This window comes from Equus przewalskii, chromosome 3, assembly GCF_037783145.1.
Source record: "Equus przewalskii isolate Varuska chromosome 3, EquPr2, whole genome shotgun sequence".
Taxonomy (NCBI): domain Eukaryota; kingdom Metazoa; phylum Chordata; class Mammalia; order Perissodactyla; family Equidae; genus Equus; species Equus przewalskii.
In genome coordinates this window covers 17628096-17653355 of record NC_091833.1, presented here as the reverse complement: position 1 = coordinate 17653355, position 25260 = coordinate 17628096, and the positions used below count along the sequence as shown (strand labels likewise).

The 25260-nt window shown below is 38.9% G+C and overlaps 1 protein-coding gene across 5 annotated transcripts in view; it reads right to left on the bottom strand.

Annotated features, from left to right (window-relative positions):
• LRRC36 (leucine rich repeat containing 36) overlaps nt 1–25260 on the bottom strand; it is a 66805-nt gene that overhangs the window by 34848 nt on the left and 6697 nt on the right. For all 5 annotated transcript variants that reach the window (XM_070612124.1, XM_070612126.1, XM_070612125.1 and 2 more), the window contains exons 2-5: nt 13466–13593; nt 10361–10553; nt 9465–9561; nt 6608–6696 (exon numbers count right to left, since the gene is read on the bottom strand). In XM_070612124.1, coding sequence (XP_070468225.1) covers nt 6608–6696; nt 9465–9561; nt 10361–10553; nt 13466–13593 — 507 coding nt within the window. The remainder of the gene's footprint in view (nt 1–6607; nt 6697–9464; nt 9562–10360; nt 10554–13465; nt 13594–25260) is intronic.

Genomic DNA, 25260 nt, shown 5'->3' with positions numbered 1-25260 from the left:
GACAGTTTGGCAGTTTCTTACAAAAATAAACACTTGGTATTTACCTAAAGGAGTTGAAAAGTTATGTCTACACAAACACCTGCACACCGATGTTTTTAGCAGCTTTTTTCATAATTGCCAAAACTTGAAAGCAACCAAGATGTCCTTCAGTAAGTGAAAGGATTAACAAACCATGGTACATCCATACAATGGAACATTATTCAGCCACTAAAAAGAAAGGAGCTATCAAGCCATGAAAAGACATGGATGCTCCAGCCCCAGTGGCCTAGTAGTTAAATTCAGCATGCTCCACTTCTGCTGCCAGGGTTCAGTTCCTGGGCGTGGACCTATATGACTCGTCTGTCAGCAACAATGTTATTGTGGCAGCTCACATACAAAAGGAAAAAAAAGAGGAAGATTGGCAACAGATGTTAGCTCAGGGCAAATCTTCCTCAGGAAGAAAAAAAGAAAAGAAAAAAGACATTGGAGGAAACTTAAGTACATATTAGAGGCTGGCCCCGTGGCCGAGTGGTTAAGTTCGCGTGCTCCACCTTGGCAGCCCGGGGTTTCGCCAGTTCAGATCCTGGGCGTGGACATGGCACTGCTCATCAGGCCATGTTGAGGTGGCGTTCCACATGCCACAACTAGAAGGACCCACAACTAAAATATACAACTATGTACTGGGGGGATTCAGGGAGAAAAAGCAGAAAAAAAAAAGTACGTATTACTAAGTAAAAGAAGTCAATTTAAAAAGGCTACATACTGTATGATTCCAACTATATGACATTCTGGAAAAGGCAAAACTATGAAGATGGGAAGATGGTGGAATAGGAAGCACCTGCATCTGTCTCTGACCTAGGCAACAACTGCACTGGTGGAATCTGTCTGACATAACTATTTTGGAACTCTGGAGTCTACTGAAGGGTTACAACTTCCAGGGGAAAGCTAGGAAGGTAAACTTGGGTTAACTTTGGTCAATTTCAACTCTTAGCACAGTAGCAGCTACCCATCCCCCATTCTTCATGCAAAAGAATGCAGTTGGACCCTTACCTAACACCATATACAAAAATTAACTCAAAATAGATCAGAGACCAAAACATAAGGCCTAAAACTATAAAACTCTCAGAATAAAACATAGAGGAAATGCTTCATGACATTGGATTTGGCAATGATTTATTGAATGTGACACCAAGCAATAAAAGAAAACCAAAGCAACAAAAGAAAAAATAGAAAATTTGACTTGGTGAAAATTTAAAAACTTTGTGCATCTAAAAACAATATCCACAGAGTAAAAAGGCAACCCACAGAATGGGAGAAAATATTTGCAAATCATATATCTGATAAGGGACTAATATTCAGAATATATAGAGAACTCCTACAACTCAACAACAAAAAAAACAAACAACTCTATTCAAAAGTGAGGAAAGGACTTGAATAGACATTTTTCCAAAAGAAGATAGGCAAATGGCCAATAAGCACATAAAAGGATACTCAGCATCACTGATCATTAGGGAAATGCAAATTAAAACCATGAGATACCACCTCACACCCATTAGGATGGCTATTATGGAAAAAAAAAAAAAAACCCCGGAAAATAACAAGCATTGGCAGGGATGTGGAGAAATTGGAACTCTTGTGCACTCTTGGTGGGAATGTAAAATGGTATAGCTGCTATAGACAACAGTATGACAGTTCCTGAAAAAATTAAAAATAAAATTACCATATGATCCAGTAATTCCACTTCTGGGTATATACCTAGAAGAAGTGAAAGCAGGGTCTCGAAGAGATATTTGTACACTCATGTTCATAGCAGCATTAGTCACAATAACTAAAACATGGAAGCAACCCAAGTGTCCATCAACAGATGAATGGATAAGCAAAATGTAGTGTGTGTGTGTATATATATATATATACACACACACACACACATATACACATATATACACACACACATATATATATACACACACACATATATAAAATGTGTATACACACAATGGAATATCATTCACCCATGAAAAGGAAGGAAATTATGACATATGCTACAACCTAGAAGAACCTTGAGGACATTATGTTAAGTGAAATATGCCAGTCACAAAAAGACAAATAGTGTATGATTCCACTTATATCAAATCACAGAGACAGAAATCATAGAGACAGAAAATAGAATAGTTGTTGCCAGGGGCTGCAGGGAAGAGGAAATGGGGAATTATCATTTAATGGATATAGTTTCAGTTTTATAAGATAAAAAGAGTTCTGGAGATGGATGGTGGTGATGGTTGCACAACATTATGAAGGTATTTAATACCACCAAACTATACACTTAAAAATGGTTAATATGGTAAATTTTATGTTATGTGTATTTTACCACAATAAAAACAAGTGAGGGGCTGGCCTGGTGGCATAGCGGTTAAGTTTGCACACACTGCTTCAGCAGCCTGGGGTTCGCCAGTTCAGATCCCAGGCCCGGACCTACGCACTGCTTATCAAGCCATGCTGTGGCAGGCGTCCCACGTATAAAATAGAGGAAGATGGGCACAGATGTTAGCTCAGGGCCATTCTTCCTCAGCAAAAAGAGGAGGACTAGTGGCAGAGGTTAGCTCAGGGCTAATCTTCCTCAATAATTAATTAATTAATTAATTAATTAAAATTTTAAAAAAAACCCTGAAAACTATGGAGACATTAAAAAGATCAGTGTTGCCAGGAATTAGAGGGGAGGAAGGGATGACCAGAGGAGCACAAAGTTAGGGCAGTGAAACTATTCTGTATGGTACTAAAATGGTAGATACACATCATTATACATTTGTGAAACTCATAGAATATACAATGCCAAGAACGAACCCTAATGTAAACTATGTACTTTGGGTGATAAGGATGTATCAGTGTAGGTTCATCAGTTGTAACAAAAGTACCACCCTGGTGCTGGACATGGATAGTGGGGGAGGCTGTGTGTGGAGGCATAGGCTATATGGGAACTCTGTGTATTTTCTGCTTAATTTTCCTGTGAATCTAAAACTGCTCTAAAAAGTAAAGACTATTTTTCAAATAGGAGACTAATACTGCAAAAGAGTTTTTTTGCCTTTACATCTTTTAAATATTTTTCACAACTGCTTCAAACAAAAACACAAAATTAAAGGGTCTCACTCTGCCTGTGGACCTCTGTGATGTATCCCTGGACTAGTAGTCCACAACCCTCAGTGTGAGGAATACTGATCTGCATCACTCATTTGACAATTTCATATACACTGCCTTGAATTGTGTTACTTAGCTCTTTCATGTTTGTCTCATTTTCCTAATGATGCTGCAAGTGATTCAAGGAATTGTTGCATTTTCTATTTCCAGAGTATATGTACTGGAGGATAAGTTATGTGGGTTTACAAAAAAAGAAAAAAAAATTTTTTTTTTTTGAGGAAGATTAGCCCTGAGCCAACTACTACCAATCCTCCTCTTTTTGCTGAGGAAGACCGGCCCTGAGCTATCATCCGTGCCCATCTTCCTCTACTTTATACATGGGACGCCTACCACAGCATGGCTTGCCAAGCAGTGCCTTGTCCGCACCTGGGATCTGAACTGGCGAACCCGGGGCCGCTGAGAAGCAGAATGTGCGAATCCGACCACTGCACCACCGGGCCGGCCCGAGAAAAATTTTTTTTGGTTGAAGAATAAAAAAAGTTTCACTAAAAAGGATGGGCTTTGAGTTGAGTCATAAAGAAAGGGCAGGATTTTGATTAAAGCATTCCAAGCAGAAGGGACAGCATTTGTTCAGGGGCAGAGGAGGGAGAAAGGAAGAATTATTTGAGAAGGAGGGAGTGATTTGGTTTGATTGAAGCATTGGACATTGTAGTTGAGAAATAGGAGATAAGGTTTCAAGTTAGACTGAAGAGAGAAACTGTGGCTAGAGTTTAGGGGAGTCTTGTATGTCAGATTAAGGAGTCTTAATTTAGTAGGTGAGTGGGAGCCAGGGACGTTTTCGACAGGCAAGTATAATTATCACAGCTGAGTTTTAAGAGAATTAATCTGACAGGAAAGCACAAAATGAACTGAAGGAAGAAGAGATTGGGAGCCAGTATGGTGTAATGGTTAAGAGGACTTTGAAGACAGATGGACCAGAGTTTGCATCCCAGCTCTGCCACTTACTGTATAACTAGAGCAAGTTATTTCACCTCTTTGGGTCTCAGTTTTCCCACCTGTAAAACAAGGATAATTATAACCACCTTCAAGGTTGTTGTGAGGATTAAATGAGATAATGTACAGGGCCTGGCCCAGAGTTTATATTCAGTAAATGATAGCTATTAAGCATGCTTGTTAAGAGACTATTAGGGGGCCAGCCCAGTGACACAGTGGTTAAATTTGCGTGCTCTGCTTTGGTGGCCCAGGGTTCACAGGTTTGGATACTGGGCATGGACCTACACACTCATCAAGCCATGCTGTGGTGGCATCCCACACACTAAACAGAGGAAGAATGGCACAGATGTGAGTTCAGGGACAATCTTTCTCACCAAAAAAAAAAAGAGAGAGAGAGAGACTATTAGGAAAGGGAAAGGAAGGCTTGTCGACTGTGGCTCATACTATAGGGTATGAACATTCAGCTAGGCTTTAGGGGAGGAGCAGCATCAAACCCCACTATAGTTCTGAATCTGAGTAATAGAAAGTGATGGTAACACTGATGAAACCCTAGGAGCTGTTTAGAGCTGGAGGAAAGGGGTTAGTTTTTGTTTTGTTTTTTTTTTAACGTGTTTAGCTTGAGGGGCTGGAAAGTTATCCAATGGTTATTGCAAGTGTATATTACTAGTTGGTCAACAGAAATGGGGGGCTGGTGCAGAGAGAGACTGGTACAGGTCGTCAAAGCTAGACCAATATATTTGAGTCATCTACAGGGAGGAAATAAAGCAAGCTGTGGAAATAGATGAGATCAATAAGGGCAAAGAGTAAAGAAAGAAGAGAGTCTGAAGACACAACCTAGGTATGCTTATTTCAGTGTATGGAAAAAGAGAGAGGAACCTTTGAAAGAGTCAAAGATTACGCGGTTAGGAGAATAGGATGAGGATCCAAGAAAGCGGAGTTTCCCTGCCCATTCTAAATGATTGGTGGGAAACCACTCTTTTGAACAACTGAGCAAGTGGGAACTGTTCTCCAGAAAGTTTTCTCCTAGCCTGTGGCACAACCATTAACATGGCGTAACCACTTTAGTCACACTGGATTACCAACAGTGCTTACAGGCAACACTCCCCAGGGATCCAGCACAAACTTAATTTTCAGTGGAAAGCAAAGCTCTTTAATGTTTCAAAGTAGCAAAATAAATTTAATATATTTAAGAAATCCAGGCAACAGCTGGAGCTTCCAAGAACCTTTAGAAATGGGTCCTGTGTCTAGTAAAGCAGTTTGTTCTCAGTCGAGATCGTGCACCTTAAAACATTTTAATTCACGGAGTGAATCTTTGTGTGTGCTAGTGACATGATATTACATAAATGAAGTTTAATTCAGCTCACACAAAAAGAGGAAAATTATGCTTCAATGTATCTTTGTCTTTCTGGAAATAGACATATAAATGCTTATACCTAGAAAAAAGACAGGAAGGCTGTATACCAAATTATTAACTGGGATTCTCTTTAGGGGACAGGCTTACGAGTGATTAAAATGTTGTTCTTTATGCTTTTCAGTATTTTCCAAAATTATTACAATTGAATTTCATCATTTTTGAAATATAAAAAATGCTATTTAAAATGAAATAAGGCAATTCATTCTCCGTGACTTATGTGCACTGAGACTTCCAAGAAAAGAAAATAAAAATCATACCTCACTATGGCTTATTTACTAAACACCATGAAAATGACTTGTCAGTAACTATCCACATAGATAGATAAGAAGTCAGGAATATAAAATACTATATGCTATCAACGGAAAACCTTTAAAGTCTAAACTACATATTCAATCTATTAAAGTTACTGCTAGGATTTTAGGGATTAATTTTTAGAGTTTGTATATAATTCAATAGATCCTTCAAAGGGACAGAGCCTTGACACAGAATTAAGTTTTCTCAAGTAAAAGGTCATCTGATGAATGCCAGGTTAATCCATAAACGTCCATTGCATGCAATTTCTCTAGTGGAAAGCTTTCTCCTCTGCTGTGGCACGACCATTAATGTGGCATAACCATTTTAATCATATTGGATTACCAACTGCTTACAGGCAACACTCCCCGGGAATATAGCACAAATACAAGAGATTCTGCAGCTGCAAAGGTTCAAGATGGAGAAGCCCAGAAGGCCCAGGGTGTGAGCTGCATTGATGCAGATGAGTCATGAGTCTGACTAATGAATCAATCACCTTTGCAATGCTCAGGGGACTGGGAATGCAATTTTCAGGATGTACTGATGATACAAAGTGATGTAAATAAAATTGAACTGAGTACAGCCTGTGCTTTGATGGGTTCTGGCTTAGGACTGCTCAATAAATAGGGCCCTTCTGGCAGTGAAAGAAAGGAGGGAAAACACAGCCAGAAAATCTTGTGCTTGCTTCAAATCTATGTTATTTTGCAACTGTTTTGTCTTCATCCTACCCAAGATTGCCCACAAAAGCTAAAACAACTGATGTTTTAATCATTTTGCAATCAGAGAGAGAAAACTTACCAGTTTCAATCCTGTTGTTAACGTCAGCACTGACTTTTGATACAGAGCTCTCATCTGTCACAGAGTTTTTCATTGTCTTCTCCCTAGAGCTGCCACATAGAATAATTTACAGTCATGTGTCACTTAACAACAGGGATACATTCTGAGAAACAAATCATTAGGCAATTTTGTTGTTGTGCAAACATCATAGAGTGTACCTACACAAACCTAGATGGTATAGCCTACAAACACCTAGGCTATATGGCACTAATCTTATATAACCACCATTGTAATATGCAGTCTGATGTTGACCAAAACATTGTTATGCAGTGTATGACTGTATTTAAAACTCAAAAGGCAGCTTCATGGGCTGGCCTGGTGGCACAGCGGTTAAGTGCGCACGTTCCGATTTGGCAGCCCAGGGTTCGCCGGTTCAGATCCTGGGTGCAGACATGGCACCGCTTGGCATGCCATGCTGTGGTAGGCATCCCACATATAAAGTAGAGGAAGATGGGCACGGATGTTAGCTCAGGGCCAGTCCTCCTCACCAAAAAGAGGAGGATTGGCAGCAGATGTTAGCTCAGGGCTAATCTTCCTCAAAAAAAAAACCAAACAACAAAAAGGGGGTTTCTGAGATCACCAGTAAATACTATCCAGAAACATTAATTCATGGTGATCAGATGCTTTTTCAAATTTTCTAGAACATATTAATTTCACAAATATTTCCGTTAAAGCCATTTTTTAAAAAGCCATAGTATTTCTGCTGAGAATAATGAGAGAGGACACTATAGTCCAGCCTTTAAAGTATGAAAGCCAGAAAATTCAGAACTTATGCACTCTGTTTTCTTGAAACAAACTTAGGTCTGAATGATTGACAGAATAAGATATTTTCTTTTGAATTAAAAAACTCATAGTTAGGACACAGAAAGGAAGATTCTGCCACCAAGAATTATAGTGGAAACAACTACAGCCGTTAGTTAGAAAAACAGATGAGAAAAGCAAGTGTTTGCACTTGACTGATGTAGTACAGTAAGATCGGGAAGTACAGCCTAGTCTATGAGCCAGGCATTTTATATCCACCATTTCCTTTCATCATAAAAGCTCACCTATTATCTATTATTTCCATTTTATAGGTTGGGGGAACTGGGATACAGAAAGGCTTAAAAAAAAACCATCACTGAAGGTTGGAGAGCCTGTAAGATATTAATGTTAATACTGGGCACTTGCATAATATTTTGCCTTTGGTTTTGCAATCACTATAGGTAACTAAACAGGAATATGATGGCACCAATTATTTGCCATACTAGAAAATTTATTCAGTTATACATTAATTCATCTCTGTACTTCTATAGTAAACTACAAAATAAATACATATTTATTATTTTTAATTAATAATACATTTATATATTTATTTAACATATTATATATTATTATTATATATAAACACACATACACACAAAACACATATATACATACATATATCTAAGACTAAGAGGATATTTACCATAATATAATTAATGTTTATTTCTGGGTAGTGGGATTATGAGTTACTTTTTTTTTCTTTTTTTTTTGATTGGCACCTGAGCTAACAACAGTTGCCAGTCTTTTTTTTTTTTCCTGCTTTTTCTCCCCAAATCCCCCCATTACATAGTTGTATATTTTAGTTGCAGGTCCTTCTATTTGTGGCATGTGGGACACCGCCTCAGTGTGGCCTGATGAGCTAGCGGTGCCATGTCTGTGCCCAGGATCTGAACCAGTGAAACTCTGGGCCGAGGAAGCAGAGCGCCTGAACTTAACCACTAGGCCACAGGGCGGGTCCCGAGTTGCTTATTTTATTCCTTGTGTTTTTTCCTATACTTTCCAAATTCTCAACAATAAGCATGTATTACTTTTATCATCAGAAAAAAATACTAATAGATACATCTACAAGTGTACACAGATGTCTGGAAGGACGTATACCAAACATTACTAGCAGTTAACTCTTGGTAGCAGAATATGGGGTGATTTTAATTTTTCTCTGTACTTTTCTGAATTAAGTTGTTTGTATTGGACTCCTATTTCCCAAAATTAATAAAGCTACTGCTTTTTAATTTAATTTAATTAAAAAACAATTTTTTTTTTGAGGAAGATTAGCCCTGAGCTAACTGCTGCCATTCCTCCTCTTTTTGCTGAGGAAGGCTGGCCCTGAGCTAACCTCCATACCCATCTTCCTCTACTTTATATGTGGGATGTCTGCCACAGCATAGCTTATCAAGCAGTGCTATGTCCGCACCCGGGATCCGAACTGGCAAACCCCGGGCCGCCGAAGTGGAAGGTGCACACTTAACTGCTGCGCCACCGGGCTGGCCCCAAGCTACTTTTTTTTAAAGCATGGGTTTTGGGGTAGAAGATATGGTACCTTATTTTGATAGGATTTTAGTAACAAGAAGTAGAAAAATCTACCTTTCAGATACAGATACTTTAGAGCTTCAAGTTCTGTTTACTTTTAGTTTTGTAGAGAAGTGCTTCCCTTATCATCTTTTAACAAATTTATTTCTAACAACGCTGCCCGTGGTGATGGGAATAGGAAAAGACCACGCGCTGATTTATAACTCTACCAAGAAAGGATTGGTAAGTGTTTACGGGGATAAGTTATTTCATAGTATCCCTATTCATAAGCTTCGAAAAACAACTTTAGAGAATTTACAAATGTTCCCACCGAGGGCTAGATTCTCATCCCAGATAAATCTCAATTTATTGAATAGATACTTTTATTCCTGATTTGAGGATTCTTACAACTTGTGGTGATTTCTGCTAGAAAATGAAGAATGTTAAGCAGGAATTCACTACTCTGTGTGTCCAGAACAAACTAAAAAAAATTTGTAAAGAATCTTCTTACCTTTTTTCCACCTCTAAAAGAAAATTTTCACTGTTGCCCAACTGACTAAAATGCAGCTTGGCAGCTTTTCTCTCACTTTCTCGTACAGTTCTGTCATCTGGAGGCAAAAACCGTGGTCTGAGCATGTTTCTTTTTTGGAGTAAATAGTAGTGGGTCAGAAAACCATATTCACAGAGTAAAAACTAAAGACCAATCTCATCGTCTTTCGTTAGAGACAGGTCACAAAACATTGCTATTATGTTGTCACTGGAGCAAGTAGTAACTCAGGGAGACTACAGGGATACCATAGCAACAACTGCCACATAGGTGTCACTACCACTGCAGGAAAGCAGAGCTTGGGCAGCAAATAATCCAGATGGCCTACTCTTAAGGCTGAAAGTTAACACTATTTCTGAAAGACTTTACTTAGTTTCCCCACAATAACTTTCCTGAGGGCATGTGAAATTGACTTTTGTATCAGTAAGAAATGTATACTCAACAATAAAATCATAGAGAAATATAGACCAGCTCACTTGAAGGAATATTTATTGTTCCTTGCCAACTAAGCCTCAAAGAGTTGTATTAGTTTTCTACTGCTAATAACAGTTGCGAAGTGGGGGAACCTGGAAAAATAAATCTACACCTGGAAACTTTTTGTTGGGGAGGAAGTGGTGGTGAAACCATCAACTGAAGAAAAACTAAAGCTGGAAGTAACTGATAAAATCATAGATTTAGATTGTCATTCACTAAACAATAAAAGGACTTGTCATACATCCTGCCAACACAAAAGAGTTACATAAATATTGACTAATAAACAAATATATCCTGCCAGTGCACTCTCTGGGCCAACATCCAAGAGGTTAGGAGGCAGCTGGTTTAAAAATTCTGGGGCAAGGAACAGAGAAGGAGGGTCTCACCCAGTTTCTCCAGGGTTTGTAGCGTGTACACAGCAAAGAGCCTATAATCTGTATCTTTCCTGACAACAGGATTGAGTCTCAAATCTAGTTCTTTGAGGAAGGGTAAAGGCTGTAGGCGGGACACCTCCACTAATGAAGGAATGTTGTTATAATATAAATTCAGGTCTTGGAGTGAACATAAATACTGGATGCCCTGCAAGGAAAAGACCACATTATGAAACTGCACCTCGGTAAGGACTAGGAATCTCAAAGATAAAGGTGGAAATATATCTATTTTCATCCTTAAACATTTTACCCAAGTCACCCATGACAAAGGCAGGGTTGAAACTCCCATTTAGTTGCCTGAGAATAAAAATACTGCAGCCTATGGGCACTGGTGCTCTATACATTAAATAATTCACAGATATCATACATTTCCTCCTTTACAAAAGCTGACATTCAGATATCTGCAGTCAATTCTCTACTTCTATTGCTCCCAATCATACTCCCAATCCAACCCTTTCCAGTGGTAGCCAGGCCGAGCCACTCTTGCACTTCTCTCACCCTTGCCACAACCATTCTCCTGACCCCAGAGACACCTCAATTTACAAGAGGAAAGGAGGCAGGCAAAAGAGATGTTTCTGAGGGAGAAGGGTGTGGTTAAAAAAAAAATTAAGTGTGCGGGTGCGTGCTGTGTTGTCTTAATATCTCAATGCCTCACTTTAAGGTCAATGGACCATGTGGGAAAACAAAACAATGCTATCTCCAAGTCTTCCCGCCTGGACCAGTTTGGAACCCCTTTTGTCCCTGTTTCCCCCTTCAGTGTTACTGCCACCAAAAAGCTCCGTGTCCTCTAATCAGTCAGTTCTCCTTAGCAGAATGTTCTTCCTTCTTCAGTTCTCCTCCTGTGGACTTAGCAACCCCACCTCTCCACTTAACTGGCAACAGTACAACCAGGACTGGGAAACTTGAGGGGAAAAGCCATGATTTTCCTCCTTCGCTGAAACCTACTATTGAAAATAATTGTTTAGTTTTCATGTATTTGGCTAGTTAGCTGCTTTTGCCCAACACTAAATTTCAGGACAATGTTTCAAAATATGCACATAAATGTATAATCACATACTTTTAGTAGTAAAAATGCTTACCATAAAAGGAACTTTGTCACTGAGAATTATTTCAGAAAGGTAAAATTATTTTCTATCATGTATTTATAAAATAAAATTATCATTCTCCTCTCATTTAAAATTACCATTTTCTCATTGCAGGAAGTTTAGAAAACTCAAAGATGTATACAAAACATTTCTGAATAGAACACTGTTTATACTTTGGTGCATTTCTTTATGGCTTTTTTCAATTCCATTAATTCTATATTATGAAAGGGTCAGTGGTTATGAATAATTATCAGTGCCTTTGGCCCCACTCTCAGGACAGTATACCATTAGGACTGTCTTTTTAAATGTGTCTAATGCCCCAGCTCAAGTAATCTGTTAATGTCTCTCAGTGTAAACGTCAAGGAAACAATTTCTATCCTCTTCTCAATTTTCCCAGTTGGCATGAATTCATATATTGCCCAAAGTTACACTAGAAATAATCACAAAGTATTTCCTCCCTGGGAAAATTAAGCAAAATGATTCAGAGCTGTTAGACATGAATATAGGCAGATAAATTGTAGATGCAAAAAAAAATGTAGAAAACTAACATCTGCTAAGTGCTTTCTGTACGCCAACCACTGTACCAGGAGTCTTGTATATGTTATATTTGACTCCATATGCCAATTTGATTAATCTTCACAACAGCTTTTCATCCAATTTACAGAAGAGGACAGAAAGGGAGTACAAAAACAATTATAGCGATGTTCACTAAACTTTTTTAGCCTGAAAAAAGAACAAACATGTAAAAATACATATGAGGAGACTTAGCAACTCTGTACTAATACTTTCTGAAATTGATGGGCCAAATACAAATGGCTGCTACCAATAGTCGAAAGACCTAGTTCAACTTGGGAGTTTATGCTTTTGGAGTCGTACTTGGAAATTTGATCTTGCTTGGGCTTCCTCTTTTAGGGCCTTTAGTTTTAGACTTTGAGATTGGGTCTGGCTAGTGTTGTTGTACAAATATCCCCTAAGAAGTGCAAAATTGGCAGAATAATCCAGGAGATCATTAACCAATAGTGGATAGCATTTGTACGTCTTTTACCTTCAGTCTTGCAAAGAAGGGCTTCATCAAGACAGGTACTTAGCTGGGCAAAATGTGAACAGTGGGAGAAACACCATTTGGGTGTCTACCACATAAAAAACAGAACTTCCATCGCCTTGTGTGTGCATTTATGTTTGTAGAGCTCTTTCTGTGTGTTTGCTAATCCTCATACTCTCTGCTCAAGTCTACTCCAGCCTACTTTCCCGCACTGTCCTGTGCTCTATCATTCTCTAATCTGGAAATTTTTTTGTTTTCAAGACTACCATTTCTTCTCCCTCCTAGAAAAAACCCACAGTAACAACCTAGGCCAGTGTTTCTCCATGTGTGTTCCATGCACCAACATCATCAGAATCCCCTGAGTATGTCTTGAGCCCACCCCAGATCTACTAACTCAGAATCTCTCTCAGAGTAGGGACTAAGAATCTCTACTTTTACATGTGTTCTTCACTTTTTTTTTTGGTGAGGAAGATTGGCCCTGAGATAACATCTGTGCCAATCTTCCTCTATTTTGTATGTGGGACGCTGCCACAGCATGGCTTGATGAGCAGTGTGTAGGTCCATGCCTGGATATGAACCCGCAAACCCCAGGTCACTGAAGCAGAGCACGTGAACTTAACCACTACACCACCTGGCCGGCCCATCCTCCTAATTTTTTTTACACACATTAAAAATTGTACTGTTGCACTAGGCAGTGATAGTTTAATATAGTTTTCCTTGAGTACAAAAGGATTTTTTCTCAAAATTTTACAACAAAAAATTTCAAACATAAAGCAAAGTTGAAAGAATTTTACAGTGAATAGTAAAATTTATTTTGGAAACATTTAAAAGGAAGGTCCTATATTCCCCAGGCTGACATTATCTATCTTTTATTTCTTCCCATCAAAAAAATAAGTTGGGCTAAACTGGCTCATCATGGAACATAGAACTTACCTTCAGGCTAGTTATCAAATTTCTTGATAAATCTAAGGATCGGAGGTTTTTAAAATTTCTGAAGGCATCACCAATGGAATGGATTTTTCCAGCATAAGATCCCTGCAATGAAAGAGACTCCACCAGTTCTGAAAAGAGATCATCAGTAGATATATTATGATCTCTGCTTAGATAAACAGCAGAGTCAGCGAAAACAGGCCTTCCTTCCTCCCTTATCCCATCTGCGAAAGGTCCTACATCCAAAGCTCATAAGAAGATCAGATTTTCCTTTTAAAAACAGCAATATGGTCTAATACAGTGATACCAAACTTTGGTTTTACAGAAGGCTTGGGTTTCTCTAATTACCCTAAAGGATGTAGTAAAAGTCTCCAAAAGTTCTCAAAACACACACATGAACAAAATTCAGCAATCCTGAATTTGCCAGGATATGTAATCTATATCACAAGGAATCCATTTGTGGATCTTTCACTCATATGTGGAAGATAAACATACAAGCAAACACATAGATAAGGAGAACAGATTGGTGGTTACCAGAGGGGAAGGGGGTCAGGGGAGGGTGAAAGGGGTAAAGGGGCACATGTGTGTGGTGACAGATGAAAACTAGACTATTGATGGTGAATACGAGGCAGTCTATACAGAGGCTGAAATACAATAATGTACACCTGAAATTTATACAATGTTATAAACCAATGACCTCAATAAAATAATTAAAAAATAAAAAAATGTATATGGCCAAAAAAGGAGAATGTCCTTGAAAAAGCAGTAAACGGTAATTTTATTAAATCTTGATCCTTGTGTACATGTCTTTTTTATACCGTGTGACTAAATGGGAAGTATGTGTGAAGTACTGAAGTATGATGGATGCCTTGAGGGAAAACACTTGTGTGATTTTTGAGATGTCAGCTGAACTAGCCACTTTTTTATGGAATACCACTTTTACTTGAAAAGAAACCTGACATACTATGGTTATTTAGACTTGAATATGTGGCAGGCATTTTCTCAAAAATAAACAAAGTGAGACGTCATTTCAGGAAAACAAGTGATACTAACTGTTGTCAATTATAACATTTGAGCTTCCAGGCAGAAATTAGAATTCTGGAAAACTTATATCTGCCACTGTGAACTTGACAGCTTCCCAGCACTTGAAGATCTTTCTAGTGGGATTGGTGATGATATTAACAAACATGATTTTTTAATGTTACATAATGAAATTTGTCAATATTTGGAAGATCTACATAACTCAGTGAGTCAAATGACTGATGCATAATGTTACAAAATCATACATAAGTAAAAGATCCATTTAAATGCAAGATATACCAATGGATTTTAATGTAACAATACAGTTTATTGACATGGTTTCAGATTCCACATGCCACTAAACTTTAAGAAACTACCATATGCCCAGTTTTCATTTCATAATACATATAGATACTATGTACTGGGGGGCTTTGGGGAGAAGAAGAGAAAAAGAAAAAAAAGATTGGCAACAGATGTTAGCTCAGGGCCAATCTTAAGAAGAAAAGGCAAAACAAATCTGTGATGGTAGAAATCAGAACAGCAGTTGACTCTAGGGATGGAGAAATGACTGGAAAAGCCAGAAGGAAACTTTCTGAGAGAATGAAAATGCTCCATACCTTTATTGGGATGTTGGTTACATGGATAAATGTTTTTGTCAAAACTCAAATCATATATATGATAAGGGATTAAATTCAGAATATATAAAGAATTCCTACAACCCAACAACAAAAAGCAAACAACCCAGCTAATAAATTGGGAAAAGGAATTGAACAGATATTTCTTGAAAGATAACATACAAATGGCCAACAAGCTCATGAAAATATGCTCAGCATCATTAGTTGTTAAGTGAAATGCAAATCAAAACCACAGTGAGGGGCCGGCCTGGTGCAGCAGTTAAGTGCGCACATTCCGATTCCACGGCCCGGGGTTCGCCAGTTTGGATCCCGGATGCGAACATGGCACTGCTTGGCAAGCCATGCTGTGGTAGGCGTCCGACATATAAAGTAGAGGAAGATGGGCACGGATGTTAGCTCAGGGCCAGTCTTCCTCAGCAAAAAGAGGAGGATTGGCAGTAGATGTTAGCTCAGGGCTAATCTTCCTCAAAAAAAAATAAAAATAAAAATAAATAAATAAATAAATAATCATTTTTTAAAATACCACAAGGAGAGACCACTTCACACCCACTAGGAGAGCTAAAATTAAAAAAAAAAAGGAAAATTGTTAGCATTGGTGAGGATGTAGAGAAACTGGAATCCTCGTATATTACTGGAGAGAATGTAAAATGGTGCAGCCACTATGGAAAACAGTTTGGTAGTTCCTCAGTAAGTTAAATATGGTATTACCATATGACACAGCAATTCCACTCCTAGATATAGACCCAAAAGAACTGAAAACAAGTGTTCAAATAAACACTTATACACAAAGGTTCACAGCAGCATTATTCACAATATCCAAAAGGTGGAAACAAGCCAAATGTCCATCAATGGGAGATGAATAAACAAAATGTGGTATATATCCATACAATGAAATATTACTCATAAAAAGGAATGAAGTCCCAGCAAGTTATTTTGTAGATATCAACAAAGTGATTCTAAAGTTTATATGAAAAGGCAAAAGACCCAGAATAGTCAACACAACATTGAAGAAGGAAGACAAAATCAAAGGACTGATACTACCTGACTTCAAATCTCACTGTAGAGCTATAATAATCAAGTCAGTGTGGTGTTGGAAGAGAAAAAAAAAGACAAATAGATCAATGGATAGAATAGCAAGCCCAGCAACTGACCTAAACAAATATAGTCAACTGATCTTTGACAAAAGAACAAAGGCAGTTCAGCGGAAAAAGGAGAGTCTTTCAACAAACGGTGCTAGAACTGGACATCCACATGCAAAAGAAAAAAGAAAAAGACACAGAGTGAGAGAAATACATACAAAACACATATCTGAAAAAGGACTGGTATCCAAAATATACAAAAAACTCTTAAAATCCAACAATAAGAAAACAAACAAGCCAATTAAAAAGTAGGCACAAGATTTGAACAGAGACCTCACTGAAGAAGATATACAGATGGCAAATAAACATATGAAAATATGCTCAACATCATAAGCCATTAGGAAATTGCAAATTAAAGCAACAATGAGATACCACTACACATTTATCAGAAGGACCAAAATTCAAAACACTGGCAATGGCAAATATTGGTGAGGACATGGGGTGTCTTAGTCTGTTGAGGCAGAGATAACAAAATACCACAGACTGGGTGGCTTATAAACAATAAACATTTATTTCTCACAGTTCTGGAGGCTGGAAGTCCAAGATCAGGGTGCCAGCATTGTCAGGTTCTGGAGAAAGCCTTCTTCTAGGTTGCAGATTGCCTACTTCTGAACACGTCCTCACATGGTGGAAGTGGGCAAAAGAGCTTTCTCTCTGGCCTCTTTTATAAAATCATTAATCTCTTTTATGAGAGCTCCACCCTCATGACCTACTCACCTCCCAAAGTCCCCACCTTTTAAAACCTTCATTTTAGGCATTAGGATTTCAACATATGAATGGAGGGTGGGCAGGGCACAAATATTCAGATCATAGTTGGGGCAACAGGAACTCTCATTCATTGCTGGTAGAATGCAAAGGTATAGCCTTTGGCAGTTTCTTTTCTTTTTTTTTAAGATTGGCACCTGAGCCAACATCTGTTCCCAATCTTCTTTTTTTCTTCTTCTCCCCAAAGCCCCCCAGTACATAGCTGTATATCCTAGTTGTAGGTCCTTCTGGCTCTGTTATGTGGCACGCCGCTCCAGCATGGCTTGATGAGTGGTGCAACGTGTGCCCAGGATCCGAACCAGTGAAATCCTGGGCCGCTGAAGCGGAGTGTGCAAACTTAGCCACTCGGCCATGGGGCCGGGCCCCTAGTAGTTTCTACAAAGCGAAATAATTCGGCAGTTTCTTACAAAGCTAAATACAGCTTACCATATGATCTAGCAATCATACCCCTTGGTAATTACTCAAGTGAAAGTTTATGTCCACACAGAAACCTGCATGTGAATGTTTATAGCAGCTTTCTTCATAATTGCCAAAACTTAGAAGCACCTAAGATGTACTTCAATAAGTAAATTGAGGGGCCGGCCCAGTGGCGCAGCGGTTAAGTTCGCATGTTCCATTTTGGCAGCCAGGGGTTCATTTGTTTGGATCCTGGATGTGGACCTATGTACCGCTTGTTGAGCCATGCTGTGGCAGGTGTCCCACATATAAACTAGAGGAAGATGGGCATGGATGTTAGCTCAGGGCCAGTCTTCCTCAGCAAAAAGTGGAGGATTGGTGGCAGATGTTAGCTCAGGGCTAATCTTCCTCAAAAAAAAAAAAAGGTAAATTGATAAACTATGGTATATCCACACAGTGGAATATTATTCAACAATAAAAAGAAATGAGGGGCCGGCCCACTGGTGCAGTGGTTAAGTTTGCATGTTCTGCTTCGGTGGCCCGGGGTTTGCCAGTTTGGATCCCAGGTGCAGACTTGGAACGCCATGCTGTGGTAGGGGTCCCACATATAAAGCAGAGGAAGATGGGCACGGATGTCAGCTCAAGGCCAGTCTTCCTCAGCAAAAAGAGGAGGATTGGCAGCAGTTAGCTCAGGGCTAATCTTTCTCAAAAAAGAAAAAAGAAAGAAAGAAATGAGATGGGGCCAGCCCAGTGGTAGTAGGATTGGCAGCCAGTTAGCTCAGGGCTAATCTTCCTCAAAACAAAACAAAACAAAAAGAGCTATTGATCAAGCCTTGGAAAGACATGGAGGAACCTTAAATTCATGTTGCTAAGTGAAAGAAGCCAGTCTGAAAAGGTAACACACTGTATGACTCCAACTATATGACATTCTGAAAAAGGCAACAGTAAAAAGACCAGAGGTTCAGTGGGGAGGGAGGGATGAACAGGTGGCGCACAGGGGATTTTTAGGGCAGTGAAACTATTCTGCTTGATACTATAATGGTGGACACATGACACTATATATTTGTCAAAACATGCAGAACTGTACAATACAAAGAGTGAACTCATGTAAACTATAGACTTTAGTTAATAATAATATATTAATATTGGTTCATCAATCATAACAAATACACCACATAATGCAAGATATTAATAATAGGGGAAACTAGGGAGGTTCGAGGGGGGAAGAGTATTATGGGAACTCTCGGTACTTTCTGCTCAATTTTTCTATTTTTTTTTTTTTTTTTTGAGGAAGATTATCCCTGAGCTAACATCTGCTGCCAATGTTCCTCTTTTTGCTGAGGAAGACTGGCCCTGAGCTAACATCCATGCCCATCTTCCTCTACTTTATTTGTGAGATGCCTACCACAGCATGGCTTGACAACCAGTGCATAGGTCCACACCCGGGATCCAAACTGGCAAACCCCGGGCCGCCGAAGCAGAACATGCAAACTTAACCACTGCACCACCAAGCTGGCCCCTCAATTTTTCTGTAAACCTAAAATTACTTTAAAAATCTGCTTTAAAAAAAAAACTTTCTGATTTTTTTGTGTGTGTTTGAGGAAGACTGACCCTGAGCTAACATCTGTTGCCAGCCTTCCTCTTTTTGCTGAGGAAGATTAGCCCTGAGCTAATATCTGCACCCATCTTCCTTTATTTTGTATATGGGATGCCCCCACAGCATGGCTTGATGAGCGGTGCATAGGTCCGTGACTGGGATCCAAACCTGCAAACCCTGGCCACTGAAGTGAAGCACACGAAATTAACCAGTACGCCACCAGGCTAGCTCCTAAATGTTGTGTTTTTATCCACCTTGAATCTTCCAGCGTGTCATCTTTGCTAAGTCACATGAAAAAGCAAGTAAACTTCACTAGCAATCCTACACCTAGTTTGAATGATTTATTTAGTTGGCTTCTTATGGGTATTGACACATTTCTGCAGTTCAGATTACAGTTTCTAAATCTGTTACTCCTTGGAATCCTTGTATTGATCATAATATTTAAACTCATCACTGTTTTCTTTACTCAGTGTTGTAAAATCAGCATTCAGGCTAGAGATATGATTGCTCAATGACTTGAGATGATTGATTGATCTTACAACTCCAAACAAAATCTTTTTCCAGACCAGGACTATGCCTAAGACTTATTTCCTGACCACCTCCTTATTGTTCAGATATGGCCACTTCAAATATTATTGATTGGTTTCTTATTATCGTTACAATATCTGTTCTATAAGTGTTATAAACAATGTGATCACAAAAGGTCACACAAAAGCACATGTACAATGTGTGTACAACAATTTGACTTAATAGCAAATATATATAACCTTATAAAAATATTTCCCCTGGGCCGCCTGGTGGCGCAGCAATTAAGTTCGCACGTTCTGCTTCTCAGGGGCCCGGGGTTCACCGGTTCAGATCCCTAGTGCGGACATGGCACTGCTTGGCAAAAAGCCATGCTGGGGTAGGCATACCACGTATAAGGTAGAGGAAGATGGGCATGGATGTTAGCTCAGGGCTAGTCTTCCTCAGCAAAAAGAGGAGGATTGGCAGATATTAGCTCAGGGCTGATCTTCCTTAAAAAAAAAAAAAACCTCCCCCTGTCAGTGTGTACCTCTATGATTGTCAGTGGTATTTGGTTATATTCCCCCAACGTGGATTACTTTGCAAATTAAAATAAAGCCCAGTTCCAAAGGACATGATGGACCCAGGACAGGAAGGAACCACCCTGGCATCAAGGGACAACATTTTGATTCCAAAAAGAAAAAAGAAAAGTTTTATAAGACAGTTGGGAAAATGAGAAAACTGGTTGGATATCTGATGATAATAGAAATTATCGTCAAATATTTTTAGATTTTATATATAATTTTTTTAAAGAGTTCTTATCTTTTGAAGATACACACTAAAACATTTATAGGTTAAACCATATACCTGGGGTTTGCTTCAAAATAAAGAATGCAGGGGATTGGGTAGTACAATCTACTCTTTTACTTATTTATGAATTACCATAATAAAAAATTATAAAATAAGTAATATATGTTTATATATGCAGAGACTATTTCTGGAAAGTTATCCAAGATATTGGTAATAATGATTGCCTTTAGGAGGATAACTGGGCCAGGGAGGGGAGGTCAAGACTTCTCACTGTACAATTATTATATTACCCATACAATAAGTAAATTCATTGAATTATGATTTTTTTTTTTTGAGGTGAGGACGATTAGCCCTGAGCTAACTACTGCCAATGCCCCTCTTTTTGCTGACGAAGACTGTCCCTGAGCTAACATCCGTGCCCATCTTCCTCTACTTTATAAGTGGGACGCCTACCACAGCATGGCTTTTGCCAAGCAGTGCCATGTCCAGACCCGGAATCCGAACCGGCGAACCCTGGGCTGCCGATAAGCGGAACATGTGCACTTAACTGCTGTGCCACTGGGCCAGCCCCTGAATTATTTTTAAAAGCCAAAAAAAAGTATACAGTTACATATTTTCCCTCTCTACCAAATAATTATTATCAGCCTACAAATATGTTCTATTATATCATGTCTTTAAAGAAACTTGTTCTTGATTTCACATCCTATCTTTCAACTAACATTCCACTTCTGTATTCTCCTTTATAGCCAAATTTCTCAGCAAATTTCTTACTTTCACTATCTCTCCTCCCTCACTTATCATTCTCTTTTCATCCTACTCCAATATGGCTTCTTCCCTCCCCACTCTCCCCAAACTCCCCTAGTCAAAGTTACCAATGAGTTCCATGTTGCCAAATCCAACAGACACTGCTTTGCATTTAATTTGATCAGCCTATCAATACCATTTGGCACAGCTGACCATTACTGCCTTGATACACTATCCTTTCTTAAATTCTTGACACCACATTCCTCCTCCTTTATTCAATCGCTAAACATTGAAAAACCCCAAGGCCAGGTCAGAGTTAGAGATGTAAATTGTGGAGACACTAGCATATAGGTGCTATTTAAAGCCATGGGACTGGATGAACTCACATAACTAGAGAATGTGGATGGAGAACAGAAGGCTTAAGACTCTGTTGTAAGTCCCGTCCTGCCCGCCCACAAAATACCTCTTGATTCCATCCACTTCTTTTTATCTCCACTGTCATCCTCCTTGTACAAGCCATTCATTATCTCTTACCTGGACTACGGTAACAGACTTCTAATGGGTAAGAGTCATATTTTAAAAATGAGTATTTGATTAGGTCACATCCCTGCTTAAAATGCTTTCATGGAAATTGACAAGCTGAATCTAAAATTCTTAGGAGAGAATAAGGGCCAAGAATAGCCCAGACCATTTTGAAGGAAGAAGATGAGGTAAAGGGAGAAAGGACACTGACTTTATCAGTTATCAGACTTACTGTTAAGCCATGGTAATTACAAAAGTGTGATACTGGTGCAGGAATAGACAGACAATGGAACAGAGAGTTTAGAAACAGACCCACGTTTATAAAGGAACTTGGTACACAGCACAGATCCTACTAGAAATAGGTTCCAAAAAGACTGGCTATTAGTATCAAAAAAATACAATTATACCATATCACACATCATATATAAAAAATAGACAATGTGAAATGCAAAGCTGCAGAATTTTCAGAAAAAAATACAGGAGCCTATTATATCAGCGTAGAGAAAAACTTCATAAATAAGACACAAAAAGCACAAATCACAAGGAAAAATAAACTTGACTACCTTAAGGTGAAAATTTTCTGTATGACAAAGGATAATATAAACATTTATTGGATTTTTTTTAGTACAGAGAAATATAACAAAGAAAACAAACAAAAAAGGTCTATAACTGCACCACCAAGATTATCTTTTTGGACATTAAAAAGAAAGTAACACTGGGGCTGGCCCCGTGGCCGAGTGGTTAAGTTCGCGCACTCCGCTGCAGGCGGCCCAGTGTTTCGTTGGTTCGAATCCTGGGCGCGGACATGGCACTGCTCATCAGACCACGCTGAGGCAGCGTCCCACATGCCACAACTAGAAGAACCCACAACGAAGAATACACAACTATGTACCGGGGGGCTTTGGGGAGAAAAAGGAAAAAATAAAATCTTTAAAAAAAAAAAAAAAGAAAGTAACACTTAATACAATAGCCAGAAAATCCCAACAGTACAGAAAAGTACAGAATAAAAGTAAAATCTTCTCTCGCCAAAGATGACCACTGTGATTTTTAACAGAAAAATTTTATAATGCATATACTAGCACATTCATTTAACTGAAAAATATCCGTATTTTATCGGTAAGCAGTAAAAGCAAATTGCTGAATAATATATATGCTCTTCTTTTTTTTTTTCTTTTTTTGAGGAAGATTAGCCCTGAGCTAACTGCTGCCAATCCTCCTCTTTTTGCTGAGGAAGACTGGCCTTGAGCTAACATTCATGCCCATCTTCCTCTACTTTATAGGTGGGATGCCTACCCCAGCATGGCTTTTGCCAAGCAGTGCCATGTCTGCAACCAGGATCCAAACTGGCAAACCCCAAGCCACCGAAGCGGAACGTGCACACTTAACCACTGTGCCACTGGCTGGCCCTTTCTGTTTTTTAAAGATACCTACGTGTATGTGTTTGTATAAGCAATGGAAGAGGTATGGAAGGAGGGAGAGGGAAGAATATTTTTTTACTTTAGACATTTTGTATTGCTTGAGTTGTCAGAATGAGCCCACTTAATTTTGTTATTTAAATGCCTGTAATAAAAACAAGCAAAAAAAAAAATCTGCCATATATTGTTCTAGCTGGAGAATGGAGGGGGTATGTGCCCCTAAAAATAAAATTGAATCAATACCTTTTTTAAAAAGGCAAGAAAGGTACAAACTGTGTAAGCCAATAAAGCTTTTCTTTAATGTTAATGTGGGGCATTGGAATTAGCCACCCCAAGATATGTCTCTTTGGCATGAAGATTATTTTGGGCTGGTTACTTTTAAAAACTGTAGACATGAGAGAAACTCTGAAAAGTAGAAGTTACCCTTTGTTAAGAGACATTTACATTTGTAAAGGAAATCTCCATCTGAAAAGGTGCATCTCCTTCTCTGTACTAGGAAGAAGTGGTGATGATCTTATCTCTAAAAACTCTTATCAATGCAGAAGGCAAGGACTTAAATCTATATAATAACCTTAACTCTTGTTTACTGTGCTTTTCTGGTCATGTCCCATAACTGACTCCCCCCACCCCCAACATCCTCCTTTGCCTTTAGCTGAGGAGGATATTTAAGATGACAGCCTCTGTCATTTTGGAGAGTTGCTCAGTTTGCCTGAGTCTCTCCCATGTACACATGTTATAAAGCTTTGTTTAATTTTCTCCTGTTATTCTCTCTCATGAATTTAATTTATAGTCCAGCCAGAAGGACCTTGGATGGAGGAAATGTCTTCCTCCCCCGCAGTTTGGCGACTAGGATGGGATAAAATTTCACTGGCTGGACACTTCTTGCTCCTGGACTACTGCAGCTGAGAGATCCTGGATCCCTGAGAAGAGCCAGCAGGAGGTACGGGTTCTTACCACATTAGTCTTCTAGATCTCTGCCAGCAGGGTCCAATGGAAGCGAGAGTGGTGAGTTTTTTTGCTTTTCTAAATTTAGATTAGCAAGAGAAAATTTGGGTGAGGCTAGCTTCTTGGATTCAGCAAGTCTAGGATTTGGTTGAGTACTCATTGGTTGTAGATTCTTTTCCTCCCAGAGATAGTACTTTTCCTTGTCTCTGTCTCCTTTTATAAGACACAGGCATCTCTATAAGCCTGTTGTCTGGGACTTTTGTCTCGTTCTATGTCTTGAGAGCTTGGCTTTGTGACCATTCTGGTCTCCACCATCCAGAGGATGCATGTACTGGCATGCATCTTGGTGGCCACTCAGGTAGACTGGGGTTCTGGGACACATTCTCTTTGTCCAGCTGTGTCATCTCTCTGGGGAGTTTACCATAAGGGGTCCCAAGTGCTTTTGCTTTCATAAGGGGCCTTTGTTTTCTCAACCTTCATTGCTTGCTGTACAATGAAGTCCTCTGCTTTCTTAGACTATTTTTGAGAGTGAACTTTATGGATCTCTTTTGGGAACACCTCTTCACCTCTTCCATCCATGGTTAAGCTTACTGGTATGAGTTGCTGTTAAGATCCTACTCATCAATGTGGCCAGACAATGGATCATTTAAGTTGGGAAAACTTCTAAATTGGGGGAAAAAGTTTGTGAGAGCTCTCATCATAATTGTTATTGGTACCCATGAAAAGGCCAAATTAAAAAGGAAACACAAAAAAATAATGACAAGCCTCAAGACTCTAACTCAGGCTACAATTGAATTGACAAAAAATAAAAGTGTAAGTCTTGATAAGATTATAAAGGTTGGAATGTTAGAGCAGATATCAACTTTGCCTGAGTATGTTTTAAAATGTCTCACTGGGAATACTTCCCCTATCCAATATTATAAGACCAAGATCTATTGATAAAGTCCTAATGAAAGCTATGATTAGAGGTATAAGAGCTGATGGAATTCAGATGAAGTTTGCAGAAAATTGATATATTTAGGGGCTTTATGTAAAGTGATTGTATCTCTTTTTGCTTGATTGTATTATAGATTGTATTGTGCGGATAGACATTATCTCACTGGGGAGTGTTTCCCCTGCCTGGTTGTAAGACTTTTAAAGGTGTTATACATTGTCCTGCAAGTTTTAGAATGTACAGATCTTTGAATCACCTCTTAAGTTAAAAATTTCCCTAATATAAAGAAGCAATTGGAAGGGAGTAGCTGGAGGGGTGAGGCAGCCTCTTTTTTTGTCATTCAGGCTCTAATCCAGTTCTTTGGGGAACTGG